At 37.3% G+C, this 21,988-nt stretch overlaps 4 protein-coding genes across 5 annotated transcripts; 3 read left to right on the top strand and 1 right to left on the bottom strand.

Moving 5' to 3' along the window:
- Positions 1-8,248: 8,248 nt before the first annotated feature.
- Positions 8,249-9,673, top strand: LOC125583360 (auxin-induced in root cultures protein 12-like). The gene has a single exon (XM_048750155.1). It carries the CDS (start codon positions 8,703-8,705, stop codon positions 9,498-9,500), a length of 798 nt encoding a protein of 265 aa, XP_048606112.1. The 5' UTR covers positions 8,249-8,702; the 3' UTR covers positions 9,501-9,673.
- Positions 9,674-10,486: 813 nt separating this feature from the next.
- Positions 10,487-19,214, bottom strand: LOC106388904 (asparagine--tRNA ligase, cytoplasmic 2). Of its 2 annotated transcripts, none has more exons than XM_048750156.1 (6): positions 18,495-19,187; positions 17,919-18,164; positions 17,322-17,840; positions 16,999-17,249; positions 11,014-11,146; positions 10,487-10,928 (listed from the first exon to the last, which is right to left on the bottom strand). In XM_048750156.1, exons 1-6 carry the CDS (start codon positions 18,948-18,950, stop codon positions 10,683-10,685), a joined length of 1,851 nt encoding a protein of 616 aa, XP_048606113.1. In that variant the 5' UTR covers positions 18,951-19,187; the 3' UTR covers positions 10,487-10,682. The 2 variants fall into 2 exon arrangements, with proteins under 2 accessions (XP_048606113.1, XP_013684533.1); XM_013829079.3 differs by lacking the exons at positions 10,487-10,928; positions 11,014-11,146 and adding exons at positions 16,310-16,720; positions 16,798-16,930 and having other exon boundaries at positions 18,495-19,214.
- Positions 11,667-12,682, top strand: LOC106389007 (auxin-induced in root cultures protein 12-like). Its single transcript, XM_013829193.3, has one exon. The coding sequence runs from the start codon at positions 11,683-11,685 to the stop codon at positions 12,430-12,432; it is 750 nt and encodes a 249-aa protein (XP_013684647.2). The 5' UTR covers positions 11,667-11,682; the 3' UTR covers positions 12,433-12,682.
- Positions 19,215-19,340: 126 nt separating the features above from the next.
- On the top strand, positions 19,341-21,277 carry LOC106386320. The gene has a single exon (XM_048750157.1). The coding sequence runs from the start codon at positions 20,850-20,852 to the stop codon at positions 21,144-21,146; it is 297 nt and encodes a 98-aa protein (XP_048606114.1). The 5' UTR covers positions 19,341-20,849; the 3' UTR covers positions 21,147-21,277.
- Positions 21,278-21,988: the final 711 nt, after the last annotated feature.

Below are 21,988 nucleotides of genomic sequence, written 5' to 3' on the forward strand. Positions count from 1 at the left end.
CATGAGCGTTTTCCGGTAGATGCTGTTGGAGAACTACATAACTGGCACAAAAAAAGTATTTTCTGGGATCTGCCATACTGGGAGGATCATCTGCTAAGGCATAATTTAGATGTCATGCATATTGAGAAGAACTTTTTTGACAATCTCATGAACACGATCCTTAATGTTCAAGGTAAAACAAAAGATAATTTGAAGTCAAGACTGGATTTAGTCGATATATGTGCTCGTTCAGAACTTCATGTTGATGAGAATGGTAGGGCTCCTTTTCCCATATACCGACTTGATGCAGCGGGAAAAGATGCGTTCTTTGATTGGATTTCAAACGATGTGTAATTTCCAGACGGTTACGCATCAAATTTGCGTAACTGTATCGACAGAAAGGAAGGAAAGTTTACTGGCTTGAAAAGCCACGATTGTCATGTAATGATGCAGCGCCTCCTTCCGTTCGCCTTCAAGGAACTATTACCACGAAATGTTCATGAAGCAATTGCAGGGATAAGTGGTTTCTTCCGCGATTTATGCACGAGATCAGTGACTCTTGAAGGTATTGAAAATTTGAAGACTAACATAGCCGTGATTCAGTGCAACCTTGAGAAGATATTTTCTCCCTCATTTTTTGATGTTATGGAGCATCTTGTTATTCACCTGGCAAGAAAATTGAAACTTGGTGGTCCTGTGCAGTATAGATGGATGTATCTGTATGAGCGGTATATGTTCCATTTGAAGAAGATGGTGAAAAATTTAAGTAGGGTGGAAGGTTCTATAGTCGCACAGATGATCAATGAAGAAACTTCAAACTTTGCCGAGTACTACTTTCCAGCAGAAGTTCAGACCAAAAACAGAAGACCTGCTCGGCATGATGATAGAGGCGAACGGGCAACATATCATGTTACGGTTCCAGACATTTTCACAGACGTTGGACGACTTAGCGGAAAACCAAAGGACCGTCGACTTACTGAGCAGGAGCGCAGTCATTTGCAAACATATTTGCTCACCAACTGCGAAGACGTTCTACAATATGAGAGGTAAATAAATGAGCTTACAAATCGATTTTTCTATATAAATTCGATTTTTTGGATTTTACAAAAAAAAATTTGTATATAAATTCGATTTTTTGGATTTTACAAAACATTTTAAATATCTATAAAACTTTTTTGTGATTAAAAACTATTATTTGGGATTTAAATTTTTTTTTAAATATATATATATATATATATTATTAAAACTATTTTTTTGTAATTATTAAACTATTTTTATTTATTAAAACTATTTTTTGTTTATTAGAACTATTTTAATATATTTATTAAATATTTTTAATATATATAAATCTTTTTTTGTGATTAAATTATCTGGGATTTTTTTTTTTTTAAAAAATAATTTATATATTTCTCTATTTATTAAATTTTTTTTTTTTTAATTTACAGGTCTCATTATGATCAGACCCGGCCTCGACAGCGTCGTGGTCGTGGTGGTACGGGGAGCCAGTCTCGGGATTCCAGCCATTTTCAGGATTTCCTTTCGCCCCACAGCTCCAACCATACATCTCCCTCTGCTGCACCCGCTCCTGCTCCTCTCGCTCCCGCTGCTGCATCCGCTCCTGTTCCTCCGGGTCCTCCGGGAGTGATGCGTGTTGCGGAGTTGGTTCAACAGCCCGGTCGTGACCATCTTCCGTATCTCACTCCGTATCCACATGGACAGGGTCAAACATGGTAATTAAACATTTTTTTTTCTTTAAATTTGGATTCATTATTAACCGTTTATTCTTTTTATTAGGTTCAACCGATCCGGGAACGGGATCAGCACATGGATCAACCGTATGATGTACTCGGCCCTCGACAGTGGACATCCGACTTTCACTCACTTCCCTACCGACAAGCAGGTTCTGTGGTTACGTCAGTTTGCGGTAAGTATTCTAATTTTTTACTTATATTTTTAATCTTTAATATAAATTTTCTACTAATTGTGTTTTTTTTTCAGCAAGAGTTCAACTGGAATTCCGATGAGACGCTCTTTATCTATCACCACTTCGTCCATAAAGTTATGGACAACTATGGGAAGCAGATCCACGAGTGGAAGAAGAAGTGGGAAATCAATAAGGTTCGATTTAATTTATTAAACAATTTTTTAATTTATTAAACTATTTTTTAATTTATTAAACTATTTTTTTTTTCTTTTATTAAAAGGTCCCAAAGTCGATGAACGACACGGTCTGGAAGGAGTTGTGTGCGCATTGGGATAAGGAAGAGACGAAAGAAACTTCTTCCACCAACTCCACCAACCGCATGAGCGACCGTAAAGGGAAGGGCATCTACAAGCATAACTTGGGTGCTCAATCTATTGCCACTCTGGGAGATCGCATGGTAAGTTCAACCGCTTTTTCTTCAATTATTTGAGTTTCAGAATTTTAATTTATTGTGCATTTCTTCTAATTTCTAATGTTTCTTTAATTTATGTTTTTTTTCAAGGCGGAAGAAAATGATGGCGAGCCGGTTGATGATCTCGCCCTAATGAGGAGGGCGTATACCAACAAGAAGACCGGCCAGATTGATGACGGTCTTGTGAGGGACGTGGTCGACCTGGTCCAAACTCAGGTGGTAGACGAAGTGTCTCAGCTTCAAACCAAGGATGACGCTTCGACGGCTTCGACCAACTTGTCCCGGTTTCGAATCAACGAAATCGTTGAATCCGTAAGTTCTTTTTTTTAAAGTTCAATTCATTTATTTCTTGGTTTAAATTTGTAAATTTGGCTATTTTCTATTCAGTCGGTTCCAAAGAAGAAGGGACGTTTGGTCGGTTTGGGTCGTCGCACCCGGTCGGTTCCTCCTTCTTCTGCACCACCGCCCTTTGTTGATCCAGAAGTACTTACGGCTCAGTTGAAGGACAAAGATGATCGTATATCTTTGTTGGAGACCCAGATGGCGGCTCAACAGGCGGGCTATGAGGCACAGAGGAGGCTGAACCAGCAATTGATGGAGATGATGCAGAGGATGTACCCGAACGAGGTGTTCCCGGACGTGCCAGACCCGTAGTTTTTTTTTTTTCCAAAAACTCGGAATGTTTTATTTTTATTTGTGAAACTTTGAATATTAATTAATATGATTTCAATTTTAATTTTAATTTCATATTTTCGAATTTAAATTTCAGAAATTTTATTTTTTAAAAAAAATTAATATTTTTTACATTCCGAGGAAATTAATTATATTTTTTACTCGATCGATCGATGCGTTTTTGGACATAAATCCATCGATCGATCTGTTTACAAAAAAACGTTCGGAATATACCGAGGGACCTGTTCCTCGGAATATACCGAGGAACTGTTCCCTCGGTATATACCGAGGGACATTTCCCTCGGAATATTCCGAGGAACCGGTTCCTCGGAATATACCGAGGAATATGTCCGTCGGTATATTCCTATCGATCGATGTATATATGTCCAAAAATGCATCGATCGATGAACGTCCGAAGAAATATCCCGACGAAGTTCTCCCTCGGTATATTCCGAGGACATTTCCGACAAACTAGTGATCCTCGGAATTTCCTCGGAAGTTTGTTTCCTCGGAATTCCGTCGGAAAATTCTGAGGGATTTCCGAGGAAAGAAGAAATTCCGAGGAATTATTTCCGACGACTTGTTTCGTCGGTATGTCGTCGGAATAACGATATTCCGACGATTTTTTCCCTTAGAATCCTTGTTGTTTTCTTGTAGTGCAAGATGATAACAACATCAACAAACATTTAAAAAAAAAAAAACCAATTAAGTCATCGTACGTAGTTACTCAATATGAAGTCAATGTCTCTGCAAACTGATTTAACTTATCGATGAACACTATTAACAACATTGTATAAACAGGCTATCTAAACCGAAATTGGATTTGAGTTATGGTTTAGTTCTTGTCCGGTTTAGAGATTCTATCCAAAAAGGTTTATTCTTCCACGCAAATCTAAATCCAAATTCTAGGGGATATTACGCCATAGAAGACAAAACCCTATACCTCTGTGTAAGCATCAATGGCCGCACCGAAACGTTCTTTCTTAAAACAACTGTTTCCGTCTTCCTTTAACCGCTCCGCTTGCTTTGCCGAGGCCGCGCCTGTCACCATCTATGTCAGTCCGATAGAAAACGAATTTGTTTTGTTACTTGAGTAGCAAGCGAGAGAGATAAGAGAGATAAAGAGAGGTTGTTATGATCAAAATGAACTTTCTTAAGTGTCGGTTACAATGTATAACTCTTTATATAGAGTTTAGTTAACCGAATGAGCTAACCAAAACAATACATTAAACCATATTAAACCCAGAGCCGGCTCAATCGTGTCACGGACCCTGGGGCAAAAAAAAAAATTTAATTTCTAAACTATTATTTTTTTTTTTTAAAACAAATTGATAGATATATGTTTTTTTCAAAAATACCAGAAGTATTTTTAAAAATAAATCTATGGAAATAAAAAATACTTTCATATAAAAAAAATTGGACCTCTTTTTTTATTTTTAATATAAAAATACATATATTTTAATAAAAATATTAAGAAATATGGGGACAACGGATTGGGCCCGGGGCGGTCGCACCGCTAGCCCCCTATCTAAGCCGGCCCTGATTAAACCATTACTCTAATATGTTTCGATATTCCTTCGGCGGCGAGTGGGTAGAGTCTCTCCGGGTGTTTAAGAAGGCGCGAAATTTCTCGAAAGGGAAGGAGAAAAGTAAAGCAAAGGTCTTTGAATTTTTGAAATAATCGAAGAAAGTTCAGGAGTCTTTCCCGGGTCAGCCCGACAAGTCTTGGGCAAAACCCGATTGGGCCGAGCTGATTATAGCACGTAGTATGGGCCAAAATTAAGTTTGAAAATTTGATTGAGCTACTGGCCCAATTAGAATCGGCTTGACGTAATGTAGATTAATCAATGCGCCAATCCATAAAGTACAAATGTTGACCTATCTCATTATGATAGAATGTCTTTTTTAAAACCTTCATAATGATAGAATGTCTTTTTAAAAACCTTCATAAATCATAATGATAGATGTTGAAATCAGTTTGGTGTATCTTTAACGTCAGTCCTTGTAGAATCTGGAATATCTGAAACATACAATTACAAATACTTGAATTTGTTTTGTAATGATTTTATCAACACTGATCAAATATATAACGATATTGTTTAGCATATGTACTAAAACACGGACCAATATAAATAATATACATGTAAATAACGAGCTCAGTATATAATGGTGAGAATTCGGAGATTAATTAACCACTCATGCAAATGTGTTGGGACAATGATTATTGACAAATGACGTCCATAAATATGAATTTAAGGACTAAAAGGTGTGCAATTTCTTCAAACCCTTTTCCAACTAATCTTTCTTCCCGTTTCTTAGGATGCTTCCTTTTTCTTACCTCTTTTACTTTTTTCTCGTCTGCATGGGATTCGTAATACTTTTGGTATAATTAGGTATTGACTGACTTTTTTTTATATTAACTGATGATCTTCTATGATTATTTCCATTCTTTTATCTTGAATAATGCTTTAACGTACATAAAAAGTTGAGGAAATTATATTTTATATAAGTGAAATGCAAACACAAATAAAATGAAAATGTTTATACTCTAGAATTTTGTTATGTCTGATATAAACTAGACTGTCTGTCAATTAACAACAAAACAGAAACAAATGCAAAATAAAAAATGATACACACAAAAAATTCTTACTTCCCCCATATTTCTGCCCAAAACTTGGATACACAAAAAAAAATTCGTATCATATGAATAAAAATACTGTTATCTATCATATGTTTCTTGGTGAAGGAAGGCGATGCTCCGGCCAGTCAAAACCCCTGTTCGGGAACGCGCTAGGCGCTAGTCGGGCGGTCGGATTGGGCCTAGCGCCTAAAGAGAAAATCGGGGATTAATCGAAAATTATGCGGGACGGATTTTTTAGATTGTTTACTATGTTATAAAACATGTTAATCTTTAATTGTGTATAACATTAATACATTTTCATGTTTAAGATTGTATATAACACACAAATAGAATATATAAACTTAATATAGTGTAATTTTCATCAAAATTATGAATATAAATGATATTTATAAATTTTAGATCAAATAAATAAATAAAAATATTATTAAAAATAAAATAAAAAAAATAATTAAAAAAATAGATTAGGCGGCCGCCTAGGCGGTTAGACGGTCACTTAGGTGATCTAGGCGGAGAAAATCGAATATCCGATTTTTTAAACCGATTTGGCATAAATCGGAGCGTAAGAGTGACGCGTAACGCCCAGACGGCCACCTAGCCGTCTAGGTGGCCAATTTTTAGAACAGGGTCGAAACATCTGGAGCGTTAAACTAAATGAATCGATAGAGATTACAATATTTATCTAATATAAAACACATCGGTATTTAAGCAAAAATATAAAGTTATGTCGCCCAATGAAAGATACAATAAATATAAAGAAAATACTATAAAATAGCAGGACAATACTATATTTTCCAATAAAACCATGTGGACTAGAAGACACATTGGGGTTCTGTATAAACGTCACGTATGCAATAATGCTTATGTAAGCAGACTTTCTTTTCTTGTATGTTATCTTCATCTATCGTCTACATCATCTCATGGCAATTCGGAAAAAATGAGGACCATTTCCATTTTTTGTACAAGCAAAAAATACACCGACTTTTCACGTATAGATATTCAATTAAAGAAAATTCCATGAACATGATGCAAACATTTGGTGATCATCTATGGTCTATATGCCTAACTATGTTTTTATTAACTAATGATTTCTAGCCCCATAATAAATGATTCTCTAGTCGGGGTAAGCTATGGGTGCCTTGAATATACCTTTAGTCACCGATTGCGCTTGGATCTGGTTCAGATCTGAGATCTGAGATTCGCCGGAATGTACGACGCGTCGCTGCCGTCACCGCTTCTGTCTCACCGTCTCACTCCAGTCGGTCTCTTCTTCTGTGTAGCTTCAAGGTCTTTATAGAGTTTCTCCTCTCTGTTTAGAGTGAAAGGTGGCTGAGAGGCGCACCACCGAGAACCTCTCTTCCATAGTTCAAAAGACAGCAACCATGGCGTATCTATAGTGGTCGATTGGCTTCTTCTTACTGCTTTCGGCGTCGACCTAGGATTTTGAGGACAACCCTCTGTGTCGGTGCCTCTTGCTTTCGAGGAGGACCTATCAGATGCCGCATAGGTCGTCTGTTCAAGGAGTATCACTGCTTCTTCTGTGCTTCAATTTCCTTCTTCCAAAGCTCCAGCGAATTTCTTTATGTAACTTTGTTGTCTCCACCGCATCTTATGTGTCGCGTAGCCGGATGAGGAGTTGAAATGGCCGACTACGCTTGACCGTAACTTGTCCTTCACTTTCAGCGGAGTTGATACGGGCCAACATTTTTGTCGTCTGCTGCGATAGCTTGGGGTTTGTTTCGTCGGCGTCCTCCTCCAGTGGAGCTCCGGGGTGTGGGCCTGACGCTCCGTCGATGTCTGCTTGGAGCCATTTCGGTGAGTGTTCGATTAAACTTGCCTTCATGCTATTTTCTTGCTTTCTGATTAGTTATCCAGAGCAAGAAGCGCTTAGGATTGGAAGCTTAGTTTGCTGTCTTTTGTTCTTCAATGTTTATTAACTTCAAGCATCAGTGTTGGAAAGATTGAACTTAATCACCTAGGTTCTTTTGGGTTTTTTAAAATTTTTTGCGGTCTTCGAGATCCTGATAAGCTGAGAAACAGATCTTGGTTTCAATTGTATTGTAACCGAACTTTCGTTATGTTTAATGGTATTTACAATTTTGTAAAAAAAATAAAATAAATGATTCTAGAAAGGAGAAGAAAAAGAGAACTGAGGGACACGGGTATTGTATATATTCAAAGTTGCCCAACAACTAGGAAAAAGCTAATAGGGAAAAAGCGAAAACAAATAAATAATAGTTAAATGAATTCTGGCTTATTTCCAATTCACATCAAATGATTTCATTGTTCAACATTATTGACATTGTCAATAAGAAAATATCAAACATTTCGTCCATACACATTGTCTTTTCAACTCGGAACTGAGCTATAAGAAATAATTACCAGTAAAGAATCTATATGATTTTTATAAAATTAAATTAAATCAACTAGAATATGATACATAATTTAATAGTTTATAACATTTTTTTGAGAATCTTTCAAAAAGAGTAAGATATCTTGTTTTTCTCTCTCTTTTTTTTTCTATTTTATAATAAGAGAAATTTGGAGAAAACATCAAGAAAATGTTACAAATTTCAATTTTATCTCACAGTGGAGAATATGCATACAATAAATTCATAAACGCGTTTTACATATATATATATATATATATATTGTTAATAAAATATATGGAAAGATTTTCCAGCTAGTAGTTATGTATATAAACAAACAATGCATTTCAACTCATTTGACTGATGACAATAAACACAAAATCATAAGTTGACAAAAATAATATAACAAAATATCAAAGACGCCACTTGCAGTCAACTTCCCAAAAGAACACGCACTCTCCACATGCTCCTTACCCAAATTCCTCTACCGTATTAAACCATCTCAGACTTTTTTTTCACCATCGGGGACGTGACTTTTCTCATCTTGCAGTCAACTCAACACGTGGCATCATCCTAACGGTTTTACATGATTCCTCCACCGTAGACGCGGTGCACTGAACCAAACTCCGTCTATAAAAACAACGTTACATGTCTATCAAAAACACAACATCACATTCGCACCAGAACTCAGCCATGGCTTCTAACTCTTCTCTTCTTCTTGTCCTAGCCGTCGCTTGTTTCATCTCACCGGCGATTTCACAGACGTGCTCTACGCAGAACGTCTCCACCAGATTCGACAGTTGCATGGACCTCCCCGTACTCGATTCCTACCTCCACTACACTTACGACGCAGCCAACTCATCCCTCTCCATCGCATTCGTCGCTACTCCGCCTCGTTCCGGCGACTGGGTCGCTTGGGCTATCAACCCCACAGGGACTAGAATGCTCGGTTCTCAGGCCTTCCTCGCCTACAGTCCTCGAGCCGGCGCGCGTCCCATGGTGGACACGTACAACATCAGCAGCTACAACCTCACCCCAGGAAGACTTACCTTCGACTTCTGGAACCTGCGCGCCGAATCCATGCCCGGCAACAGGATCGTAATTTACGCTTCGGTTAAGGTTCCGATGGGAGCCAACAGCGTGAACCAAGTGTGGCAGACCGGCGGGAATGTGACTAACGGTCGTCCGGGAAGGCATCCTATGAATCCGGCGAACATGGCCTCTACAGGGGTGTTGAGATTGACCGGTTCTAACGCTCCGAGCTCTGCTCCGGGCTCTGCTCCAGGCTCTGCTCCAGGGTCTGCTCAAGGGCCGACCACTCCTGGTGCGTCGACCACTCCAGGACAGGCGGGAGGTCCAGGGAACGCGGGGTCGATGTCGACCAGCGTAAATTTCGGGGTTAATTTTGGAATTTTGGTTATGTTGGCTACTATTTTCATCTTTTGAGTATGATTTCATCATCTTTACATTACTTTTTTTTTTTTGCATAATAATGGAGACATATACTGTTTGTTTATCTTTTTAGTCTTAGAGTCATTTACTCTTTTTTGTATTCCACCTATCTCCCCTCTCACCCACATTATTTTGAGTTATTATTGGATTTGTATGGACCATTACTATATTATCATCTTGTCTGCTTACAATAACTACGTTTGCATCCCCCTTCAGTAGTGGACTATTGCCATTAGATTCACATAGATATTTATTTTGTCCTTCAGCTTTTATTTTCAAAATGGAATTTAAAAAGCTTTAGGATAAACAAAGCAATATTGACATAGATATTTGTTGTCCAACATTGTTTTTTTGTGTGTTCTCCATTTCATTTGAAAAGTTATCAATTGTTTTGTTTTGTTGTTGTCAGAGAGAGAGAGAGAGAGAGAGAGAGAGAGAGAGAGAGAGAGAGAGAGAGAGAGAGAGAGAGAGAGAGAGAGAGAGAGTCAGAGAGAGAGAGAGAGAGAGAGAGAGAGAGAGAGAGAGAGAGAGAGAGAGAGAGAGAGAGAGAGCGAGAAGAGAGAGAGAGAGAGAGAGAGAGAGAGAGAGAGAGAGAGAGAGAGAGAGAGAGTTTTTTAAATGTTTTTATAATAAGTACTTAACAAATTTAGTTTTACAATTACTCATGGTGTTGAATGCTACTCTATCCGTTTCATATTATGTGTTATTTTAAATTTTTTAATTTATATTATTATAAGTTTTACATTTTTAATATAAATATTAAATATTTTTTCAGTTTTTATCTTTATCTTTAGCTCATTAATTAACAAAATGGAGTAAAATAAAAATTTAATCATTTTCTTAATTTGTGTGCAAAAATGTCAAGAAAACTTATAATGAAACAAAGTGTGGCAAAATTGTTTGGATTCACAAATGCTTTAAAACACTTTGGTACAAAGCAGAGAGCATAGATGATTTAAGGAATATATCAAAGCTTTTATAATGTATGTGTGGAAACGTTATACATTATTTTCATGTAGGTTTTGATATCTTATTGCATATTACAATCCAAAATATACAATTCCCCATAATCATTATGAACACTTTGGGATACAATTCCCTTTTTCACCAAGTATGGTTAGATATATTGAATAACAATGAGACTGAGTTTTTGTGCATAAAACCTTGAGGCTGCTTTTAATTGTTTGCTTTACCCCAACTTCTATGGAAAGGAATGGCATCTTTGATATCAGGAAGTCCAGTTGCAAAGAGAAGCATATGTTCCATCTTTAGGCTTATCCCTGAATGCCTCACTGTCCCATGCCTCCTTAAATCCAAGTACCACTCGTACTTCTCCTTTGTTGTCAATCCAAATTCCTTGACCCTCCCATCCAAAATCTCAAACCGATCTTCGTTTTGGCTCCCACTGATCACAACACCAACCTGCAAAAGAGAAAGTTGAAGACTCAACTTCGAACTTCCTAACAACTTTTAGATCAAAAAGTTTGGTTTGCTTCTCTCTTCACACCTTGGGTACGACCAGATCAAACGCTGCCACAGTCTTCTTATCTTCATTCAACCTTACGTAAAACGGTTTAACCTCTTTCGGGTAGCTATGTATGATCATTACAGAGCCCTTGCAGATCTCATCAGTTAGATAACTGCAAACATTAACCATTGAACAGTGAACAAAGACTCAGTTGCATTCCCCATAAGCAAAAAAACAGTATACCCGAGATGCTCCTCGGTTAAAGCAACGCCCCACTTAGGCTTGGCCTCGAATGTTCTAGTGGTTGCCTGTTTATAGAGAAATGAGATCATTATAACATATCAACAAACTTATTTGGGATTTTTGAAAGTGTTTTTACCTTTTGAAGAAAACTAATCGCTTCAGTATAAGAGAACCTCAAAAGAGAATTAGAAGCTATTGCTACTTGCAGTCAACTTCCCAAAAGAACACGCACTCTCCACATGCTCCCACCCCCAAATTCCTCTACCGTATTAAATCATCTCCGACATGTTTTTCACCATCGTGGACGTGACTTTTCTCATCTTACGGTCAACTCAACACGTGGCATCATCCTATGACGAGTTAACCTGATTCCTCCACCGTAGACGCGGTGCACTGAATCAAACTCCCGTCTATAAAAGTAACGTAACATGTCCATGTGTCTTCTCGAAACACAATCACTTAGCCATGGCTTCAAACTCTTCTCTTCTTCTTCTCCTCCTAGTCGTCGCTTGTTTCATCTCACCGGCGATCTCGCAGACTTGCTCTACGCAGAACATACTATCCGCCGACAGAACTCCGTTCGAGAATTGCCTGGACCTCCCCGTACTCGATTCCTATCTCCACTACACTTACAACGCAACCAACTCATCTCTCTCCGTCGCTTTCGTCGCTACTCCGTCTCGTTCCAACGGATGGGTGGCTTGGGCTATCAACCCCACAACGAGGGGGATGTTCGGCTCTCAGGCGTTCCTCGCCTACAGTCCTCGAGCCGGCGCGCGTCCCGAGGTGAACACGTACAACATCAGCAGCTACAACCTCAGCAGAGGAAGACTTTCCTTTGACTTTTGGAATCTACGCGCGGAAGCCATGGCCGGTAACAGGATCGTGATTCGCACGTCGGTTAAGGTTCCGGCGGGAGCTGAAAGCGTGAACCAAGTGTGGCAGATCGGCGGGAATGTGACTAGCGGTCGTCCGGGGGTGCATCCTGTCAATGCGGCGAACTTGGCCTCTACGGCGGTGCTGAGATTTACCGTCTCTGACGCTCCGAGCTCTGCTCCAGGCTCAGCTCCAGGCTCTGCTCCGGGCTCTGCTCCAGGCTCTGCTCAGGGGCCGACCACTCCTGAACAGGCGGGTGGTCCAGGGAACGCGGGTTCGATGACAGCTAGCGTAAATTTTGGAATTTTGGTTATGTTGGCTACTATTTTCATGTTTTGATTATGATTTCTTCGTCTTTACATTACTTTTTGCACAATAATGGAGCCACATACTGTTTAATTTCTAGTTTTAGATTCATTTACTCTCTTTTTTTTTTCTACCTATCTCCTCTCACCCACATCAATTCTGAGTTGTTGTTTTTTTGTTTGAAAAAACACATTATTCTCATATTCTGAGTTGTTATTGGATTGTAAGGACCATTATTATTATCACTAGGGATCGTTAACCGGGCCAAGGCGCGGAGTTTTTGTATTTTAATCTATTTTTGTTTCTTGCTTACTAATCTAGCATTCAGTTTTTCAATGCATTTTATCTTCATCATCTCCTTTTGTCTTGTTTACATTTGTTTTCACGTTCTGTCGTTTGATTTGTCTTAGTTTTGGCTTGTGTAATAACTTAACCCTACTCATTTTTCTTTCATTCTTTATTGATTGATATTTTTATCTCGTTTAGCTCGGTGTTGCTTCTAATTTGCTCTAATCATTTTTCATCATCTGCTTCGTATTCTTTTCATATTCATTAACTATTGTCTCCAATCTCTTTAAATCCTAAAAATCCTACATGTTCTTTTGTTTATTAAATCACATGTTAAATATTGTTGAAACTGTTTATTTATTCTAATAAATCCTTACGATTATAACTAAGATGATATGGATAAAAGACTGATCATAATTTAGTTGAAATTAAAGTCTAAAATAGAAGTTATTAAACTTGCAATCCTTCTTTTTGTCATCCAAGATAGCTTTAGTCAAATCAATTATATTGATTTAGAAAACCCATAAGCTATTTCAATCCCAAACAACCAAAAAACAGGCGCATTTGTTATTGACGCTGCGTCGGGTTTCCTTTACTATAAACATAATTGCTTGTCACAACTGTTAATAAACCCAAATGTGTTTACGAAAGCTACCCATATAAGAGTTTCATACTCATTTCTCTTTCTCTAGTCATCTCCTATTAGCTATCATAATACAATCATCAAACAAATGACATATCTCTTGGTTCCATATATAATATGCAAAATGACTGTTTTCTGCAGACTCCATGATCACTGAGTATTATAAATATCAAACTCTGTCTATGGTCTATTTATATGTTGAGAAAATGTCTCGAAATGTAGCTTCCAAATAATGATTTCCAGGTCAACACATTGCATGTTAACCTCCACAATGGGATCAACGGATCTGCAGATACCGCTACATGTCGAGTCGAACGCAGCTACACATATGTTCCCTGCTTGTGTCTTTCATTCACAATCTGCAATTCTCTCAAAAACCAGAATCAATGTTAAATGAGGTAAAAGTTTTAGAGTCACAACAGACTTTGTATAGCCAAGCCCAATAAACCAAGCACCGAACGTAACATCCCCACTTGCCTATTTGTGCAGAAAATGACTTGATCATTATATAGTAGCACCGAGAAGTTAAATGGAGAATGAGGTATGAATGCAAATTAGACAAAACAGTTAAAATCTTACTGATTATAAGAAATATAAGAAATCAATTCTCTTGAAATGGCGTACAACTGTCCAATAGCGTGACAGAAGTACTTGTTCATGTTCTCATCAAACTTCCAATTCTACACGTATATATAAATCTATTAGAGTTATTTCCAGCGCTCAGTTGCGATATTTGTTAGCTAAAATAATCCATCCAACATAATAGGAAAAAGAAACCAACGAAATTGTAAAGCTAACCATCAGCTGAGATGCTTTTGCTGTCCTGACACATTGCAAGCTTAGTGATTTCACTGTCAAAAGCAACAAACTCAGCAGTCATATACATCCGAGACATTTATTTACAAACGGTTCCTAGCACAGAAAAAACATATTATTATGTTACGGATGATAAGTTTGATGCATAAATACAGTTTAGAATTTTTTTCAACTGAACATTTGTGTCTACTGAATTACCTTACAACACCCACTGCATTGTGATTTTGGCATGTTAAAGCTGAGAATCAACATTGGAGCTTGTGTTAGCATTTGGAACATGAAATATAGCACCATCAATTTCCAGTGTTAATTCCATTGACAATAACTGTGCAAAAGAACTCTGCTAGTAAGGTAATCGTGATTAGTAATTCTTTACATCTTAGTGTCTTACAACTTCAAAACGATAGACACTTACAATCGACGGCTCTCAAAGATGGACCGCAAACCATCTAATGATATGCTTACCTCGTCATATAAGTAATCCATGTCACTTCCCTCCCACGGGTAACGTTGCTGGTGCAGATCAATTTCCTCCACCTCTTCCTCATCATTAGGATGCTCTGCAATATACCCTCTATAAGGTTCAAATTTATGTCGCTAGAATTATCAGAGAAATAAATATAAAGTACCCTCCAAATCTTCAGGAGCATCGACATTTTCTTTATTCAATGATCTTCATTCAACCTAACAACCATCAAAATAAAAAGAATGTGAGGCACATAATCTTCAAAATCCAAGTTTAATGAATGGAAAAAAAAACCTAGGAAAACAGAAAATGTCAAACACTCACTGGCTTCTTCTTCTTTTACTTCTTGGCTCCCGTGAATGAACTGTCAAAGCCATCATTATTTGCAGGAAAAAAGATTAAACAAAGCAACTGATGAAAAGAAACAAATAGGTTTCACAGCACATAAACTCTTCTTGAACAACCAGGCAAAGGATAGTATGTCTCCCGTGTGACTCGGCTGAGTCCTCGATAGCATCCTGAACGACAAATGTCTTCTTCTTCTTCTTGGTTAGATCAAAGGGTGCAAGCTAAGGATGACCAAAGAAAATTAAAACCACACAATCATGATTTATCAGACAAAATAAAAGAACCGATGATGAATTTACTAAAGATGGGGAGATGTAGAGACTAAAGAAGAAAAACTGATTCATAAAACTCAAAGAGCCAACCTGTGTTTCTTAGATGAGTCATGAACCGATGATTAAAAATTGAAAGCCTTAAACTTCCATTGAAGAGAACGCTTACAGATCAAAGAGGTTTATTGGACTTTTTTTTTAACGAATCTCATTTCAAAACGTGAGTTATAAAGTATTTATTAAATCATTAGATAAAATAAATAAGTGTGGGTCCCACAGAAAAAACCGAAGAAGCAAAGGTTTCCGACCTTCATAAATATATATATATTTGTTTCATCAATGGATGTACAAAAAATCCTTTAGCTCAGTTGTATAAATGTTGTTGTTTAGATCTCAATAACCCGGGTTCGAGTCACAGACTCGTGTCGCATCTGTGACTCGTGTCGCATCGGAGTGATGCAACTGCCCTATTATAATATAGATTTTATCTGCTTAAAATAACTGCGTTTGCAGCCCCGTTTTGTAGTGGACTATTGCCCATAGATTCACATGGATATTTATTTTGTCCATCAACTTTAAAATCAAAATAGAATTTAAAAAGTTTTCGGATAAACTCTCAAAACCAACATTGATTTTTTGTGTGTGTTCTTCATTTCATTTGAAAAGTTACCATTTGTTTGTTTTGTTGTTGTCATCGATGAGTTGAAGAGAGAGAGAGAGTTGATGAGTTATTAGAGATCACTTGAAGAAACAAGTTGAAGAAAGCCACATCTGGTGCTTTTTTTTTTAACTACCCACATCTGGTGCTTAAATGATTGGCCCCTTATATTTGTGTTGTTGTTTGATTGAACTGTGTTACTAGTTTCATCAAACCATTATTCGAATGTTTAAAAAAAAAATCCTAATGAAGTACTTATCAAATTTTGTTTTACAATCATTTATGGTGTTAAATGTTAGTAAAACTGTTTGGATTCACAAAAGCTTTAAAACAATTTGGTACAAAGCAGATAGCATAGATGATTTAATTAATCTGTACTGCAATTTTTGTGTGGTTCCAATGTTAGGCATTGTTTTCATGAGTTTCTCGTAGGCTTTGTTATCTTATTGCATATTTACAATCCAAAATAATACAACCACCACAATCATTATGAACACTTTGGTAAACAATACCTTTTTCTTTTTCACCAAGTGTATATATTGCATAACAATAAGCCTAAGTTTGTGCATAATTCCTTGAGGCGGCTTTTAATTGTTTGCTTTACCCCAACTTCTTGGGAAAGGAACCGCGTCTTTGATATCAGGAAGCCCAGTAGCAAACAGAAGCATATGTTCCATCCTTAGGCTCATCCCCGAATGCTTCACTGTCCCATGCCTCCTTAAATCCAAGTACCACTCGTACTTCTCCCTTGATGTTGATCCAAGCTCCCTGATCCTCGCATCCAAAATCTCAAACCGTTCTTCGTTTTGGCTCCCACTGATCACAACACCAACCTGCAAAAAAAGAGACTAACTTTGAACTTCCTAACAACTTTTAGATCCATAATTTGGTTTTTCTTCTCTCTTCTCACCTTTGGTACGACCAGATCAAACGCTGCTACAGTCTTCTTATCCTCATTCAACCTTATATAAAACGGTTTAACCTCCTTCGGGTAGCTATGTATGATCATTACAGAGCCCTTGCAGATCTCATCAGTTAGATAACTGCAAACATTACGCAGTGAACAAAGACTCAGTTGCATTCACAACAAGCAAAGACAGTATATACCTACCTGAGATGCTCCTCTTTTAAAGCAACGCCCCACTTAGGCTTGGTTTCGAATGTTCTAGTGGTTGCCTTTTGAAGAAGACTAATCGCTTCAGTATAAGAGAATCTCAAAAGAGAATTGGAAGCTGTTGCTTCAAGACGTGTGGTAACGGTCTTGTCAACTCGTTTAGATATGAACTTCATATCTTCATGACGATTTTCAAGAAGATATCTGCAGAGGAACTTGAAGAAGTCATCAGCACAGTCCATAGCATCCTATAACATCCAAAAGAAACAAAGTTACCAACCATTGAGTGGCATTTACCAAAACCAAATGTTATATCTTACATCCAATTCAGAGAAAGCTATCTCAGCTTCCACATTCCACATCTCTGCCAAATGTCTCGCGTTATCGATTTTATCAGCTGTGAATCTCGGTCCAAAGGTATAAACCTTTCCAAGCGCAGAAGCATAGCTCTCGAGATGGAACCTCCCAGACACAGTCAGATAAGTGTCACAGCCAAAGAAATCAAGCTTCTGAGGTTTTTGTTTCTTCTCAAGCTGAGCTGCAAGATCGGTCGTTTTCTTCAAGTCGTGTACAGCAGCAGCCACAGCTTCTCGGTTGCTGTCAGATCTCTTAAGGTGGTCAATGAGCCTAGTCTTCTCCTTTATTGCAGCCTTTACTGTCTCAATGCTCAATCCATCATGCTTCTTCTCCTCTCTATCAAGAGTAGTAGTGACTCTAAACATCTCGCCGAATCCAGTGGTTGTGATAACTGGTACTTGAACATACTGAAACCCATTAGATTGAAAGAACGTGTGGCTCGCTAAGGTTAACGCACTGTGGACTCGAGTCACCGATCCAACCTTCACCAACAATTAGAATACAAAATCTATATCAGCTGAGAAGAAAACAAAAACAAGCTTCTAAATATAGATTCAAACCGTAGTTGTGCGGGGCCTGAAGTGAGAGAAGTCTCTAAGCAAATGCAGAGGAAGCTGTTTCTTGGAGAGTGGATACTTCTCTGGATCAACAGTTCCTACGTGAAGAAGCTTCTCTGCCTCAAGCTCGATCACGTGTTTTGCAGAGGCAGCCAGGGGATGTCTTAGCACACCTTCTGCTACGATACATGTCCCTAGAGACATAAGCTGAGTTGCTGGAATAGTCGACATTGCAGAATCAACAACAACCTGCGAGAAATAAATATAACTTAGTTCCCATAGGCATTTCATCGAACACCTAATGTGCAACATTCATGAAATTGCGGTAATTAAAAGGTTATTGAAAACTAACAATTAAACTAATTATTTGAAATCTAGACAAGGCCTAAAAGTTAACGAATATTTGATATATATATTTTTAATATTTTACACTCATATTAGATTTTTTTAGTTTTGTTGAATCTAGCTATAAAATCATTTTAGTGAGCTATAAAAATTAGATATACAAAATAAAGAAATTAAATTAAAATAAGTTCTCATTGGCATTTCATCTAACACCTTATGTGCAAAAACATTAACCTGGAGACTGGAGACAGAGGAGCCATCACTGATCAAGAAGTATATAGTATACTCAGGTGGTGACGTGGCTTTCTGACCGGTTATCTCCGGTTTATCGAAAATTGGGTAAGTCGTCTTTCCGCCGCCGCTCAAGACATCGAAAAGCTTTCTGAAAATATTCATCTTTGACTGTATGATCTCGGTGCAGCTAATGTTGGACTTCGTCGACGCTGGCGGAGGGACTGTTACTGACGGCTGCGGCGGAGGTGGAGGTGGAGAGTCTTTCTTAACGGCTCGAGAAGACTTAACCCACCCGCCGATCACGACCCTTTTCCCGGCTAATCTTGCGCCGCCGTCGCTGCGTTCGAGGAGAGTCTTTAACTCGACTCGGTTCGAGTACTTCGACAAGGCAACGGGTTTCGGAGAGATGACGTCATCTTCATGCTCTCTCTGATGTGTTTTCCCGTGAGAATCCATAGGAAGAAGATTGATAAGGAGATTTGAGCGTGGAGAGGTTAATTGGATTTGAGAAATCGAAAGGGAAGAACAGATTATATATAAACATGATTACTTGAAGATTAATTCGATTGTAAGAAGAGAAGAGAGGTTAGAGGAAGGTTAGATTGTTGGGAGAAGGAAAAGGATTGTTTTTTTTCTCTTGTGGAGAGACAAGAGAGGGAGAGGAGACGAGGTTTGGTCTTCTTCAAGGAAGTTTAGATTCGCGGGAACTGTAAGAAGATTGATATAATTATTAATTTAAAACCTGAACGTATTTAAATGTAATTATGAGGCCCAAATGACCCAATAGGTGCCCATTTAGATTGCAGTTTGGCGGTTAATTTGAGTGCATAAACATAGCCCAAAAGATTACACTCTCTTCTCTGTTGTCAAATGTTAGATGTTTTGGGTATAATTTTTACCTAGAAAATATCATTAAAATTATAAACTAAAAACTACTCAACCAATTATAAAATAGAACTATTAAATTTGATTGGTTACACAGTTTTTGATAAACTTAAAGTTACATAAAAAAATGAGAACATCTTATATATTAAAACATAAAAAATATTCAAAACATCTTATATTTCAGAACAGAGAGAGTATTTGCTGGTTATGTGCTGAATTAAATAATTATTATTTGTGGAATAGAAAAAAAGAAAAGATGAATCAATTGGAACGCCGACAAAAAAAAGAATGAATTGGAACAAAATTAAAATTATAAGTAGAACTGAATTTCACTCATCATATTTATTCATATATATTTAAGAAGTGGAACATAAAGGATAAATATTACAATTTTATTTTTCTTTACTCAGAAAATAGAATATATGCAATTAATTTTTTTAAAAAAATTATTGTAACTATTACTTTTTTTGAGGAAAACATATAGAATGATGCATTCCAAACAATTTATTCCAAAAAATAAATTTATGTTGAATTCATTGATTTACACTAGTCGTACCAAGAAATATACATGATTTGAAATCTACATTTTTTTAGATATATATTCCAGTATGAATATGTTTTGATTGTGATCTTACTTGCTTATAACTATTTTGAAAATAATAATAATAAACGGCTTGTTGTGTATCGATTGTAATTAGGTACGATCTTGTCAGTAAGCAGTTGAAAGACCAGAGAAAAGAGTATGAATGGGGCCAGTTCACCTGTAAATTGTAATGATGGTCACCACGAGGCTACACGCCGAAAAAAATCTCAACTTATTAGATAATTTACCTTTTCAATAAGATATTCTCTCCAACATCCAACTAAAACGTAGTCTTGAGGTCTAGAATTTGCCCGGAAGCAGCATATGTCTTTAACTAATACCAAGTTGGAAATAAATATATCATAATACCCTAACTAATCTCTATAGAGTGCAGGCTTTTCATAGAGTGTGGCCAATGATCGAACAAAATGCCAACCTCTAACTAAACTCGTGGAAGATTTGGATAAGTAGGAAGGAATTGTTAAGTCATTATGTATAAATATGTGATATGAGGCAGTTCAGTTGTTGTAAGAATTTTTATTATCATTTTTCCGAGGTCTAGTGTGTTATAAATTAAGCATTTGCTTGATCACTTTGAGCTAGATCCATCTTAAACTTGATTAATACTATAATATTCTGAGATGAGAATGGAATATTTTCAAAAAGTTTTACCTCCTCCTACACACCATAGGCCTTAATGATGCTTATAATCATTGCCTCGTTCAATTATTAAAAGCTCTTTTGATTTCAAGCTTTACACATCAACAGTCATCACACACTCGCTTCTCCTACTTATAGATCCACGTTCAAGAACTTGGAAATTATCTCAAAAACTGAAAGCTAAATAAAATAAGAAAGACATATAAAACAAAGAAGAGGAAGAAAAGATGATAAGAAGAAACGCAGTTCATGCCACTTCAAGTCTTCCGTCGAGATTGTGGTGGCCGCAGCAACGGAGGAAAGGAAAACGGGCCGTCGTGAGATTAGGAAACAGGAGACGAGGGTTCTTGGTGGGGCAACCGCGGACGGTGGTGCAGAGATGGAGGATGAACATCGGAAAGCCGTTGAAGATAATGAGAAATATCATTTTGGGAATTATCACAAATGGTGGTAATGTTAAGTTCTTAGATGCTTATCTTTGGTCTTTACCGATCTTACGTCCGCAGTTGTTTCCACTATGTTGACCATTTGTGTTATACCAAACTCTAATTATAAAACTGTAATATGTTTCTTGTTTTTTTCTTTCCCTTTTCCCACTTTTTTTTGTATGAATCTAAATAATTGGCTATATAATGAAGTTATATTTGTTTGTGTAGTGATTGCTATGAAGTGAAATCTCTTTTAGTTTACTATCTGACCAATAATTTTATTTTGACTTCTAAATATACATCTTAACACCCAAAAATCCCCAAAATGTAGCTATTGTTACGAAAGTAAACAAAAGTGGCCACCGTAATGTTTGAAATAATTAAAGATGTGGGTCCCGCTGCACTATTTGAACAATAAATTTTCTTCTATATATACGAACGTTTGCGTTCGTTTATAAAGCACACCTAAAAACACTTCTCTTCTATTCTCTCTCTGTATCAGTGTTATTTCTTTCTACGGGTATAAAATTTTGCCCTTATTTAAATTCCTGCGATACAAATAAATTTCAGTTCTTTTTATAACACGTTATCAGCACGATCACTCTGCGATTCGAAATACAAATGGCAAAAATCGAGAAACTTCAGTTTCCGGCATTGGAAGTAACTGGGACAAACTACACGGCATGGATTACAAACATGGAGCTTCATCTAGATTCCGAGGAAATACTCGGAACAATAAAAGACGGCAATATATCAACCTCTCATGAAAAGGCTAAGGCCGTGATATTCCTGAGAAGACATCTAGATGAAAATCTTACGCATGATTATGCAAGAACCAAAGATCCCTTAGATCTTTGGAAAGCTCTGAAGGAGAGGTTTGATAACCAAAAGAAAATTACTCTCCCCCATGCACTCGATGAGTGGAAAAATCTACGATT

Source organism: Brassica napus, chromosome C3, assembly GCF_020379485.1.
Source record: "Brassica napus cultivar Da-Ae chromosome C3, Da-Ae, whole genome shotgun sequence".
NCBI classification, from domain to species: Eukaryota; Viridiplantae; Streptophyta; class Magnoliopsida; order Brassicales; family Brassicaceae; genus Brassica; species Brassica napus.